This window comes from Hakea prostrata, chromosome 7 (genome assembly GCF_041222555.1).
Source record: "Hakea prostrata isolate BN-2017 chromosome 7, UWA_Hpros_2, whole genome shotgun sequence".
NCBI classification, from domain to species: Eukaryota; Viridiplantae; Streptophyta; class Magnoliopsida; order Proteales; family Proteaceae; genus Hakea; species Hakea prostrata.
In genome coordinates this window covers 11,571,263-11,585,420 of record NC_142606.1, presented here as the reverse complement: position 1 = coordinate 11,585,420, position 14,158 = coordinate 11,571,263, and the positions used below count along the sequence as shown (strand labels likewise).

At 38.9% G+C, this 14,158-nt stretch overlaps 1 protein-coding gene across 1 annotated transcript in view; it reads left to right on the top strand.

Annotated features, from left to right (window-relative positions):
- Positions 1–11,256, top strand: part of LOC149009775 (protein ALWAYS EARLY 3-like) — a 35,614-nt gene extending 24,358 nt beyond the window's left edge. The window contains 10 exon segments of the mRNA XM_089160783.1: positions 2,416–2,574; positions 2,577–2,726; positions 2,809–2,987; positions 5,118–5,400; positions 7,225–7,461; positions 8,191–8,372; positions 9,104–9,248; positions 9,359–9,577; positions 9,966–10,259; positions 10,859–11,256. Of these exon segments, the coding sequence (XP_089016909.1) occupies positions 2,416–2,574; positions 2,577–2,726; positions 2,809–2,987; positions 5,118–5,400; positions 7,225–7,461; positions 8,191–8,372; positions 9,104–9,248; positions 9,359–9,577; positions 9,966–10,259; positions 10,859–11,023 (2,013 nt within the window). The 3' untranslated portion in view covers positions 11,024–11,256.
- Positions 11,257–14,158: the final 2,902 nt, after the last annotated feature.

The window sequence follows — 14,158 nt, the reverse complement described above, 5'->3', positions numbered from 1 at the left end:
TCGCTGGCCTGGACAATGCTCCCAATCTCATCCCTAATTCCCAAGATTTCAACTTATCCATTTTAACCCCCACTCAACCTTCGTTGTTGGGCCCCTTGCCCAATGGGCCCAAGCCTTCTTTTCCTAATTCTCTCCTTAAGCTGGATTCACACCCCTCTCTGGATCCTTTGGCCCATGGGCCTAATTAGCCCATTTATGACTTTGCTCTAATCTCGCCCATCTCCCCTTCTCGGAACTTCCAAGCCCACTCCCCCAAATTTGCTTGCACCATTACTCCTCAGGCCTGTAGCCCGACCACTACCGACATCTTTTCGGATCCTTAGCTCTCTCCCCAATCACCTGTCCTTGACCGTGCTGAGTGTCGTAGGAACAATCGCCCCGCTAAAGAGCACAACCCGTTTGGAGACGATTTCTTGGTTGACCTCAAGTCTTCTAAGAAAAAGAAGAAAAAGAAGAAATCCGCAAAATAGCTGTTTGGCCCTCTGTTGCTCCGGCCCTGTTTGGCCCTTTTTTCGATCTTTCTATGTGGTTTGCTAGTGTTTTTTAGCTCTTTCTCTTTGTTTGCGGTGTTGTATTTGCGTCATTGTCTTTAATATACTTATTCATTCATCCAAAAAAAAAAGATATGGTTCGGCCAAACTTCCTATGTCCACGGAGTAACACCCTACCCAAGGTTTTGTATATTACTCAATACACTCCTTAATATTTTGACAACAACAAGTCTAGGAATACCAATCCCAGCTTCAAGCTGAGATGCAACTCAAATAAAGGCAACAACCCCAACCCCCTAGACAAGTCCCAACTTGCCATGTTACAATGTAAATAGAAAATTTTAGTTCCCCAAACTGCATCCATGATCTAGGTTTTTGACCACTAAACACAACCTAGAAAAAATAAAATTCAAGAACTTGTGAATATGGGTTACCTCAACCTGTGTAGTCGTTGTGCTCTTTCTTTTTCTTCCTCTAACAAGATATCTGGCTTCCTTATTCTCTTCTACTCATATTTGATGCACGGTGGCAGAAAACCCAGCAAACGACCTGATTTTTCTTCTCTCCAATTTTTCTTTTGCAACCATTCAAATCTCAGTTTCTGCTGCAAGGATTCCCTTTTTTGAATCACACAGCTTCATTTTTCTTTCTCTCTCATAACTTTCGGAAAAATGATTGCAAATCTAATAGACCTACGGCTCTCTAATTTGAAATCCCTGATTAAAACAACTTTCCCATCTCATAATTTCCATCCACATGAATGTAAGTTTCAAGTTCTGATTTGAATTGCTCTTTCCTCTTCATTCTCAACTTCTGTTCACTATCTCTCTCCTTCTCTATCTCAGCTTCCTATCTTTTATTTGTTTTCAATCTCAAGCTGTTTCATTCTTAATGGAACTTCTTTCTTCCATGTTGCTGTCCAACATATTAAACTTCTTTTGCCTAAAGATGTTACAGCACCCAGCAATCTCTTCTCCTTCCTATTCTATCCCGAATTCTTTTCTTTCCTTCTCATTCTCAACTTTCATGTATGCGATTCCATGTATATAGCTATACCATATCAAAGCCAATAACCAACGAACCATTGATTGAACCGGCTCCAATACTTGGCTGACCCAACTTGATTTGACCATTTCACTTAAGTTGCCAACAATGACAACACATGCAATCTTTGCCAATGGGGCAGATAAATACCTTAGGTAAAGTGGTGAGAAAGGATATGCATGGCTTAGGCATTGAATCTAGTATGACCTCGAAAAGAGCTGATTGGAACGCAAGGATCCATGTATCCAACCCCATTTAGTGGGGATAAGGCTTGTTATTGTTGTTGTTGTTGTCCTATGTTGGACTAGTACTGCATTAATCAATTAATGTGCTTGTGAATGAGAGAGGAGAGGGAGAGGCAATGCACACAATAGGTGGTTTGTTTTGTGTGTTTCTTTTGAAAAGGTACCTCAGATGTGTGTCTGTGAAATGTCATTTCTCTAGAGATGGGGCACATGTCCTTTTTGTTAGGTATCTACACTTTTGTAGATTGTGGTTTCCTACGCTACAGTGACATTCAGTACATGTGCTTTGGAAACCTTGTAACTACCTGGGTGCATAATGATATTAGGGGTGAGTTCGTTTAGCTTTTACAAGTTTGTAGATTCTGAGTCCCCTATAATCCTCAAACAGTCAAGGTATATTGTTTTTGGAAACTTTGAACTTTGATGGGACCACAATGGTTTCATGGGCTCTTGTTTCCTGTAAAATAATCTACCTTATTATGTTCACCTTTTTTTAATAGCTTTTGCATTTCTTTGAGCTATTCATAGTTATTTTTTCTATTTGTTCAAATTTCTCATAGTTTTTGTTCGCCTGTCCCGGGACATTGGAAGTTGAAAATTTCATGTCTATCTCACCTCACACATGTATACTGTAGGCTTTGGCTGGGGAAGGAAAGAAATCCATTGGTAAAGCTATGTATAGTAATAAAATTGCTTCACCACACAAACAAGAGAATGCGGTCAGACCTGAAGGACCTTCTTGTGCTACTGAGACACAGAAGACAGGGGTTGATTCAGCTGCATCATCTGGACAGGGGGTGTTGCTGTAGACCCTGTCAATATACCAACTAAAGTTAGGAGTAGTCGGAAGATGTCGAAGGTGTTGAAGTCTTCAGAGAGTATTGGAAATAACTACCCTAATAATAAAAATGCCCCTATACTTCTTGACAAGGCACTTGATCTTAAGGTTAGAAATGTTACAACCACCACATTTGCTAGTTGAAAAACTTCTGTGGAAGCTTTGACCATAATGTTTTCTTTATTTGTAGGATATACTTTCTCATTGTTTGTCATCAGACTTGCTTCGTCAATGGTGTGCTTATGAGTGGTTCTACAGTGCTATTGATTACCCATGGTTTGCTAAAAGAGAGTTTGTGGAATACTTAAATCATGTTAGATTGGGGGACATCTCAAGGTTAACCCGTTCTGAATGGGGTGTCATAAAGAGGTATTTCCTTTCTAACTGTCTCTCTTCTTTCTTCATAGATGTTGTTGATGTGATACTGATTGATAATGTAGGAAATATGAGAATGCAGCAGTTTTAACAGACAAACACTTAAGTTTCTTACCTCTGTGATGCAGTTATTGCAGGGTTACTAAATATATTTATCGCTTTGCTATTTCGTTTTCAGATTATCTTTGGAATTAGATAACATACAGAAGTTGATTTCTATGTCAGTTTCAGAGTATGATTATGATATTTGTTGCTTTGTTTCTTTTCCTTATATATGTAAACGCTTACCGAGACATATATGATGAAATTTTTACATGGAATAATGTTAGTATGTGTCAGTATTTCTAAGCTCAATATACCCCATGTATGTTAGACATTTTCACTTAATGTACTCATTTGTTTTCCTTCTCAACTATAATTAAAGTGGGACTTCATCTTCTGTTGTCAAGCCAAACCATTATGATTTTCCATTTCATATCAAAGTCTAATATCCTCATCTTTTTTTTTTTTTTCTGGGGTTTTTCCAATGCCAATAGGGAGCCTTCCTAGTCAAACATGATTGACTGAATATGCACCAGCACATGCCATACCATGTGTGACTCTAGCATGACTGCTGGCCGTCACTTGTGAGTGCATATCACTCCACCACCATTACCTCCGTTTGTCATCTTCTGTTGTCAATCGCCGCCAGCCACCTTAGGCCTTTACAATGTTCTCTCCAGCACCTTTTGCCCTCTTGCCTTGCTCACAGGCCTTCCAATGCGAAGCCCCTGGCCACTTGTCACCTGCTCACGAGACTCCAGGCCCTTACTACTGTGAGCCTTCCAGGCCCTTGATGCCAAATCATAAACTCCTAGATCCATACCACTGCCACAGAGAGCCCATCAGGATCCTGGTACTGCCACTTCCCACCTGCTGGGCCTCTTGTTGCTGTCTGTTAGTCCTCCAAACCCCTGCAACCTATCAGCTAGGCCTTGAGGCTCTTGTCCTCTCTGATTATTAGGGGCATCAGGCCCTGTTTGCCTTGCTGCCTGGTTACTACCAACCCTTATATGCTCTCCTGCACACGTTGTGCCACTTCTCATAATACATGTATCCACTGCACTCTCTATTTTCTTAGTTATTTTGATTTTAAATCGATATTTGTTTCCATCTATGTGAAACAATGAAATAAAGTTGAATCCTTCTCCATATCACATTGCATATTTTCTGACATCGATGGCTTCAGAACTCTATCTTTGAAACCTGTTTCTTTGACTGCGCCTTCTCTAAACACCTCTGGCATCTCTCCTTGCTTCTATTTGGCCCTACCCCAGATGGATCCTCCCTCTTTTCCCCGAGCACAGATGGCTCCCCTCCACCTTCAGTGGTTTTACAGTTGCTGATACAATAGGCACGCTAGTCTTTGGCGACTGTATCTCCCATGTTTCAATGGAATGCAACCTCCATAGATGGATTACCAAATCCAGATCCCTTGACCAGATATGGAAGGCCATCTGGAAGGTTGTTGATTCCAACTCCGTTTATTATCCCTTGATCTCCTTCCCTCTTTCCAAGGAATGAGCACATTGCTGTTACCTGGGGTTTAGATTTGTCTCTTTTGTCTTAGCTGAGCCTTGACAGCTTCCTTCCCCCCCCCCCCCCAAACACCGCAAAAAAAAAATGATTCACCCAGACAAAACCCAGCAATTAACTTGGGAGAAATAATCTATCTATTCTGTCTTTTTAGGGCTGGATATCCTCCCTGAGTTAGCCTAATATATCAAAGAAAATGCAGTGGTGTGGAAACTGTAGCACACTTGAAATGGATGGAAAGGAGTTCTCTTTTCTTTCTTGTTGCACGGCATATTTCAATTGTAAGTAGACATATTTAGGTTGTCTTTGGTGTCTATTCTTGGAAAGGATTCTAGATCAATTTTGCATTCTCAGACAATAAAAACAATTTTCTTTGTCAATCATGACTGAAAAAATGAAGCTAGGATGCCTTAATGTGGTAACAGTTTGTTCTAATTTTGTTCAATAGACTCATTTATTATACCTGCGAAGGTCTTTTGTTAATTAATATAAATGTTTCTTTTCCAGTTTCAAATCTTGATGAGATGTTGTATTTTCTTGTTGATGTAGTTCCCTTGGGAAACCTCGGAGGTTATCTCAACAGTTTCTACGAGAAGAAAAGGAGAAACTTGAACAGTATCGTGAATCTGTCAGAACACATTATGCTGAACTTCAGGCTGGTGTTAGGGAAGGACTTCCCACAGACCTAGCTTTGCCTTTGTCAGTTGGCCAACACGTTGTTGCTTATCACCCCAGGACAAGAGAAATTCACAGTGGGAGTGTATTGACAGTTGATCAGAACAGGTGCAGGGTCCAGTTTGATCAGCCTGAATTAGGAGTTGACTTCATCAAGGTAATGCATTATTAGTAGATATGGTTCAGTTGGCAAATGTGGTGTTGCTTGCGAATGTTTTCTTTACCTCTTTTCTTTTTCCTTCTGAAGGAAGTGGTTTGGCTCGAATTCATTTCCTAATATAGTTTTATCTAATCTGTAGCTGATGAAAGCTTACCTTGTTGGAAAGACATGACATGTTCAGGTTTTTTGACAATGAGTGGAAAACATTAATGCATCTTTGCCAACATTTCTGCTTTTCATGTATGGCTATAGTATGATTTTATTTTTCCATTGATCCCCCCACCAATGGGCTTCTCCTTGCTGAATATGGAGTGAAATCCCCTAGTTTCTTAAATTGGTTCCGTAGCTACAAAAATAGAAGAAGGCAAAATACTGCCTACTGTTAACTACTACTCAACTTGAACTGAACCAACCAAAAGATTACATGGCAGCTGTTGAAGTAAGAAATAGGGAGCTAGTATGGACACCTGAGGATTTTCCTATGGTACTTGATGATTCAAAAGGACACAGAAGCATATCTGATTTACAGGGAGTAACTGGGTGCTTTTACCTTTTTGGGGCACTAGTTAGTAGGGAATGCACTTTTTCTTTGGTGTCCTCTCCCCTTTCCATTTGAGGGGTTCCTTGGGGGTTACCTACTTACCTACTCTGTAACTTTCTTCTCTCTAATACAAGCTTACTTATCAGGAAGGAGGGGAAAAGAAAGAAAAAAAGAAGGGTAATTTCTTGACAAAGCTGAAAATATATTATGTGAATTTCGTGTACTTATATTCTTGATTGTAGGCAGCAGTTATGGGTTAGTTAGAACTTACGGGATGGAATTACATTGTCAGCTGTGTCTAGTCCTGAAATTTGGAAAAATTGTGACATACTAGAACTGGCAATTGATCTGATCTTAGCATATTGTATTGTTCGGGTAAATTAGCCTTTTTTCCCCCCTTTCTGTGTTTTCTCTGTTTTCTCTTTATCTGTTGGTATAGTTCTGTCTGGAGTCTTGTCATTCATTTAGGAGCTTCTGTTGGTACTTGTTAAGACTTAAGAGCGCACCATGGGTCTACAATGTTTATGTACCACATGGGTACATCAATTATATACCATGGGTGTACGTCATTGTATACATAGCCAACCATAATAGTGGGTAGTGTCCCTATTGTTGTATATCATATATCCTTTTGTCTTTAGTTATTACTGGTTTTTAGTGTCTAGGCTTGTACAAGTAGGAATCCTACAGAGAGTCTGATATGCATAAATTAATGATGAGGTATACCTTATATTCTTTTCTCTCTATTTCTGAGAACAGCTGATGTCTTTCATATGAATTTTATGAACTAATGTAATGATTTGTTTTTCTTTTCTTCTATACTTGCATGTTTTATGTCAAATTTTGTGTTCATTAAGAGGCCATTTGTTTGATGGAATAAACTGAGGTAGACAAATAGGAGCAAGAAAAGTGCACTTTTTCTCACAGAATACCAATAGGTGAGTTTGTCTGGTTAAGCGGGGTTGTAGAATGACGTCTCCTGAGGTGAAACTGACTTTTCCCTTATTTTCCCCTCCTTCCCTTTTTGTCCCCTCACCCACTTCGCAGGGATACATAGATTTAACTATTTCACCCCTTATTTCTCCATGAAATAAACACAATCTAAGCTGTTCCTTGCTTTTGAATTTGCTCTGCATCAAAAGCACCTTGAAGATAGTTATTTTTTTGTAGTATAAACCAGGGCCATAAGATGTTTCCGTTCCCTCTGAAACTGAATTAATCCAGATGTAGAATCTTTTGTCTTCTATAGCAGCACCATTGAATTTTATTCTCACTTCCAGGACATTGATTGCATGCCTGCAAATCCATTAGAAAATATGCCTGTCGCTCTTCAGAAACGGAGGAACACACCTGATAAGTTCCGCGAGAACTTCAACAAGCATAAACTGAGTCAATCAAGTGAGAGTAAAGAGGGAAGTTACGTGAAATATTCCTCAAGTAAGCTAGAGATTCTGAATGGTCCTGCATCCATTTCTTCATCATCTTATCCAATGAATAGCTTACTGGAGCAGGCAAAGGTAAGTAAAGCCAATACTTCCAATCTTGCACATTGATATCATGTCAATATTCATGAAGCCAAGAAGCTCAAACCTTCCACTTCTTAAAATCCTGTGAATGAAATGACATGTCTCATGTCTGAATAGATAATCTTTTTCATACATTACAGATTGTGTTAAGATTTCTCCCTTTACCTGACATTGGATATTACTTCATAGATTACCTGTATTGTTTGTTATGTTTCCATATGACAAGAAACATGTCGTATTCAATTGTCAATGGAAGCCTTATCTAAGGTAGTCAATCTTTCATTATCTCCTGTTATGAACTATGACTCCATGCCAAATATAACAATTTTCATTTTCAACTGCTTGTTCTATGTAAAAATATTTTATATATTATGCACTTCTATCATTCAAATTCTTTTAAAAACATATGTAACATATAACTCTAGACACGGAGACACCTCGTAGTTATATCTGGCATGACCAACTGTTGTTGTTGCCTTTGCTACATAGAAATGCTACTATATGATTCGAGTGTCTCTAGCAAACAGTTGTAGTTGGCAGAGAACATGTTTTGACCACTGAAAAAATAAGAAAAAGTTACATTGTACATCCGAACAGATAGTATTCATGACTTTTGGATCTTCATTAGCACCACGGGTGGGTTTGAATTGGACCACAGAACTTACTAAGTGTGATGAGTGTCCATGTCTGAGTTGTCTTGATAGAAACTGTTCTGATCAGGTGCCCACTGCCAGTGGCATTTCACAAGCTGAGGCTGCAGCAAGTGAAACTGTTGATGTGCAAGAAGCAACATATAGCCAGCCTCATACTCTGGCTCAGGTTCAAGCTAGAGAAGCTGACATACAAGCACTTTATGAGTTGACTGATGCTCTTGATAAAAAGGTTGTACTTCTCAATATTATGTAATTGGCTGTTTCCATGATTAGATTTTATTCTGTAATTAGCTACCTAGATTTTTCTTCTTTTTCTTTATCACCTGCTTTTGAACTTGATATTCATCTTGAGAAATATCCATCATGTGCAGCTGTTTGCTCAGTGGTTAGAGATGTTAATTAGACTTAAGTTGTCTAGATCTCATTTTAGTTTGACAAACCAACTAGCTTTTTCTGTCCTGGGAGCTGGTCCTTATTGAGAACCAGCTTTATCATCAAGACTTATTTTAGAGGTGAGAGTTGAGACTACACATTTACATGCTAACATAGTTGTCAAGGCGCTATGTAGGTCTCAAGGCTGATTTATAGGGGCCTAGGTGTCTGTCACCTTATTGTAGGGTGCCTTATTTAATTGGTACCAGACTGAAATCTGGCATTTAGTTATGCCAAACATCATATAAGAAACTCTTTTTGTATTTTGATATTTTATTGCTTAAGATAGTATTCATAAATAAGGATTATTCCCCATTTGAATCCCAATAAAAATGGTTAAAAGTAAAATTCCAAAAAGATACAAAACGTTAGCCCCCCAGGTATGGTGTATATGTTAAAAAAGGAAGAGGGGATCTGCACAGTTAAATTGCCATACTCACCTCGATACCACCTTGGTGGATGCGTTACCACCTAAGGATTTTTACAGCCTGAAAATGCCTTGAATCACCTCAATGCTGTGATGTTCATGCATGTTATTGTTGTTTCAGGGAAGCTTTAGTGTTGGAGCTGAGACACATGAATGATAAAGTAGAAGGAAACCAGAAAGATGTGGAAGATTTTATTAAGGAGCTTGAGCCTTTTAAGAAGCAATATGCCATGCTACTCAGACGGCTAACGGAAGCCAATGACCAGGCATGTGGCATTGCTGAGCTCAAATCCAAATTGCATTTTTACTAGTCAATTGTCTGTTTTCTCCACTGCAGTTTCTGCACTAACACTGGAGTGATTGTCCTTAAGTTCAGGTTTTTTCTGCTCTACTCTATTTGAGGCAGCGGAATACCTACCCAAGAAATCCCAAGTCTCCATTGATGAAGCCAGTTTCTAACTCAGTCAGCCCTGGCGGACCACCAGGCTACCTAGATTATTCTGGATTTCTCTTTCTGGAATCAGGGTCTCCTGTTGCTGAAATTGTTGAAAGATCAACATTGAAAGCCAAGACCTTGGTAGATGCAGTTGTTCAGGTACAAAGGCATTTGTGTCCTGCCTGTTTTTGGACATTTTTATTCAGTTTTGCTAACAGATTCATTTATCAGCTGGCTGGTGGCGTTGAGTTCTTTTATAGACCTGATGTGTTTCAAATGTGATATATGATTAGTCATTCTTGAAACTTGATTGTTGTACTAAAGAGTTTACTGTCTCAAATTCCAGGTTACAAAATAATAGACTACATAGTATGTCCTTGAATGGTGGGTCTTGGCTGCCTTAGTATTCTATACTTCCACATTATGTGCTCTTATATATTCACCGAGGCAGATTTAGCAGTACTAATCATCCATTGTAATGGATACCCATCTTTCTCCTCAAATCGAGTTTGTTTCTAATCCGAATTGCTAATCCTATGAAATTCAGGAAATGTCTTCTTTCAAGGAAGGCAAAGATGCTTTTCCAAGGGTTGGCAAGGCTTTAGATTCTGCAAATAATCTTCATTCTGGGGCTGATTCAGGCATACCAACTATTAGATCTCTTACCTATCCAGATGAAGCCAATGAAAGTTCTTGGGATCTCTCGACTTCTTGCACATCAGACCCAGTGAGAGTTGTTCATCCATCTGTGCCCAAGTCGAATCATGATTCCGAATTTAGTGAAGCACGTGTCCCTGCAGAACTTATCTCTTCTTGCATTGCTACTTTGCTTGTGATTCAGGTAAAACTGGAGAAGATATTGAATTTCTCGATTGTGGATTTCCAACTATTTACTATTTCATGAATGTGTAATGCACCATCATACATCAAATACCTAAACCAAGCAGTTCAAGCTTGTCTTTTGGGTGCAGTTTTGTGATTGTTGCCAACTGGGAATTCATCACCCCTGAGGGAACATGTTTTTAACATACTGTCAATACAGATTGGGTGAATGGCCCATCATGTCATTCATTATATGAAACATAAGGACCTACTCATGGAAATGTCTTCCTCTTATTCTTTTTCTTTTTTTTTTTTTTTTTTTTTTTTTTTTTTTTGGGGGGGGGGGCATAAGTTTTGTACATGGAGTTGAAACTTCTGGGAATTGAGTTTTGAATTGATTATCAATGTGGAGTCACTCTCTCCCTCTTTCTGGTGTGTTAGTGTTGGTATAGGTTTTCTGGCTTAATACCAAAAGAAAAAAGAAATGAGTATAGGTTTTCTGGTTGCAAGAAAAAGAGTTAGGGTAGATCTCTTTTAGTAAATTTTGCATGTTTTTATTCTGAACGTTGTTATTTAAATATCCAATTCCTGAATTAACTTGTTTCTGTGATCATGCAGAGATGCATGGAACGACAGTACCCACGAGCTGAAGTTGCCCGGATACTGGATTCTGCTGTTACATGCTTGAAACCATGTTGTTCTCAGAACCTTTATGTTTATGGAGAGATACAAGAGTGTATGGGAATTGTCAAGGACCAGATTTCAGCGCTTACACCAACTTAGACCCCATCCCATGCAACCCTTGGTGCCTACCATGTAAATATTTGACACTAGAAAGTCAATATAGGTAATTCAACTTCTCCATCCATCTCTATTTCTGTATCAGTCTCTTGTTCTTGAGTAGAGATGAACAAAACATATTCTAAATTATTTTAAATCAGATCATTCTTGTTGGTCTCCTCCTCTCTGTTTCTTTTGTTTTCTTACTGAAATTACTGTACTGACTATGCTCTTTAATAGCAGATTTGCAAACAAAGACATATATGAAATATCTAACGATTGGCTCACAGATGTAAAACACTCCTGAAGGTATATGCAGGAGCCCCCAGTTCATCCAAATCAAAATGATGAGATCTCACTCTCTCACCAAGGCACGCGGCTGACGCCTGCTGCTACTGATCATCATTTTTGTTCTTTCTGCTCCGTGGTAGCCTCAAACCTGGCAGGGCAAAGTAGAGATAAATTCTATGGGACCCACAGCCATATCATGTCTAAAGTTGATTCCTTGCTTTTGAGCTTTGGCTTATCTCTTTTAGGTAATTCTAAGTTTCTAACAATCCAGTCTCTTTCGGTATCCATTTTTCCTCGTTGAGTTGTGGTCGATAAAGCCACTGTACAGTGCCATTTTGTCCAGAAAGAGATGAATTAAAGGTCAAAAAGTTCTAACCAAACCTGCCAATGTCCTAGGTTAGATTTTTCTTGCTGAGCTCAAAGCCCAAACTCATGATTATGATGGGACTTCCATTCAAATCCCACTTGTTACTCCATCGATTACACCTTAAATAAATATTCTTTCGGTGATGTGATTGATATATATAGCCTTTCATCCTTGAAAGATATCCTTGTCTGTGGTGCTACTGCTTAGCATAGATAATTTTTAATTAAGCAAACAACATCTGAAATGAGAATTAGAACAATAATGCTAACTTTACTGATTTCCCATCCATGAGATAATAATTGGCTACCTAAAACAGGGTTTTCTTTAAGATGAGGGGAGAGAGAGAGTCATTCTAAGCATTTGAGTTTGTCTAAGTGATTGAGGATCTTAGGTACATTTTAGTAATTCAATTTTAGTTCAAATTAGCAAGAAAAGTTGTTCATACTCTTAGGCTGTGTTTGTTTGCAAAGGTGGGGGGAAAAAAAAAACATGCAGGTCCCATGTGTAGTGTGGTAAGGGAGAAGGAAAGGACAACGAGGATGGGTTCATACTTTCCAACTCCCCAAGTCCAATATGGTTAAGTGTAAAAAATGACACATCACGCAAGTTTCTGACGGAAATGTCCCCCCCCGCCCAACATCGTGGGAAGGGAAAGTGAATTTTTCCACCCCACCTTTATTCCAGCAAACAAACCCAGCCCTAGTGTCCTTCAACCAGGATGATCCATGACTGATTTTGTGTAACATTTTGAGAGTACACTCAAACCCTAGCAGAATTTTTGAACCCTAAAATAATATGGCAAACTTCATCAGATCTTTTTCCTTACAAAGAGAGAAGAGTAGAACGACCACCCATGAGGCCAACATCAATGGACATACAAGAGTTCATTTCAAAAGGAGAGACACAACTGGTGAGAAAATTGCCAAAAAAACACAAATAATGGTTGAGTCAAACGAGGAAAAGTTCATACCTTTGGATCTGATCCCAATGATACCAAACTTCACCTAACTAAAGAGAACATTTTTCCAATACCAAAAGAAAAGAGAACATCTTTTCGTGGGTAGAAGAAAGGAGACTGGAAGAGTGGGGGAGGGAATGGAGGAATACTAAATAAGATGAGAAGGGGCCTTCAAATTCAAAAATTCACAGGGCCAGATTAAAATGCAATAGTCCTCTTCCAGCTGTGCTAAACAGTGAGATTCGTAATTCTCGTGTCACCGTGATAAACATAGACTGTGTTTGTTTGCAAATGTGGGGTGGGAAAAAAATATGTGGGTCCCATGTGTAGTGGGGTGAGAAAAAAGAAAATAAAAGGAAAGGGTTTGGTGGAAAAGTAATGGTACTGGGTCCCACTTTTTACTTTTCTCAATTTTCCCACAAAGTCCCATCAAATATGTGGGGTTTTAAAATGGTTTGGGGTGGAAAAGTTGGGGTGCCACATCAGCAGACAAGCTCTCACTTTCCCACCCCAAACAACCAAACAATCTACCATTTTAGGATTTAAAGGAAAAAGTAAAAAATCTACACTATTTTCAAGAATTTTCCCACCCCACCTTTATTCCAGCAAACAAACTCAGCCATAGTTTTTTTTGAGTGGGATTTTCTATCCTATGAAGACAACTTCATCTCTAGTCTACCTTATCAGTACTTAAAAATAGTTTTTTTTCGTAAACGTATTATAAAGAGGTGTGAGGAGTACACAATTATCTAGCCCTAGAGTATCGGAAATAAGCTTGTCGTCCCCACCTCGAATTGAACGCCCATAATGATGTGGGGTCTGTAAGTTTAGAGGTCAGTTCTTCACCTTACATATGATGGGTCTATCTTTTCCATACCCTCCCAATCTCCTCATTCCTAAGAAATGCCCAACTAATTCATCACCAGGGTCTTTCAATTATGGTGATCAAACTAATTCATCACCAGGGCATTTCAATTAATTCCTGACATTATCATGAAATTTTCACTTTTCTATTTCCTTTCAATCAGAAAGCTGATCAAACTTCTTTAAAAACATGGCCAACAGCATAAAAAGTAGGGCCTCTCATTAGGGCAAACCCATTATGAGACATTTAAAACTCACAACCCCAGTTGTATGGTCTTAAATTTGAGATATATGACCCTGAAAACTACGTTGTCTCCATGTAAATGAAGGAATAGTGATGGAACTAGAAGATATGTATCTTGTCAATTTCATTTATACCTTCGTTACATTTATACATATAAACATCAGATATGGTATGGTTACCCACATGGACGTTAACCCCTAATTTGTTTAATTCATTTCCTTGGAGATATGTGACATGTGTTTTAACATCGGCGGGATCATGATCAAATTTGTTTTTCACCATCGTGGCTGTTTCCCTCAAACCATTGCTTATGTTCATTGGGTCTATCGCTTGCTCACCCTACAAAGACGAGCGTCACAGACCAACATGTCGAACCTTGGGTGAAGGGGGTTCGATAAAAAATCGACCCCCTGT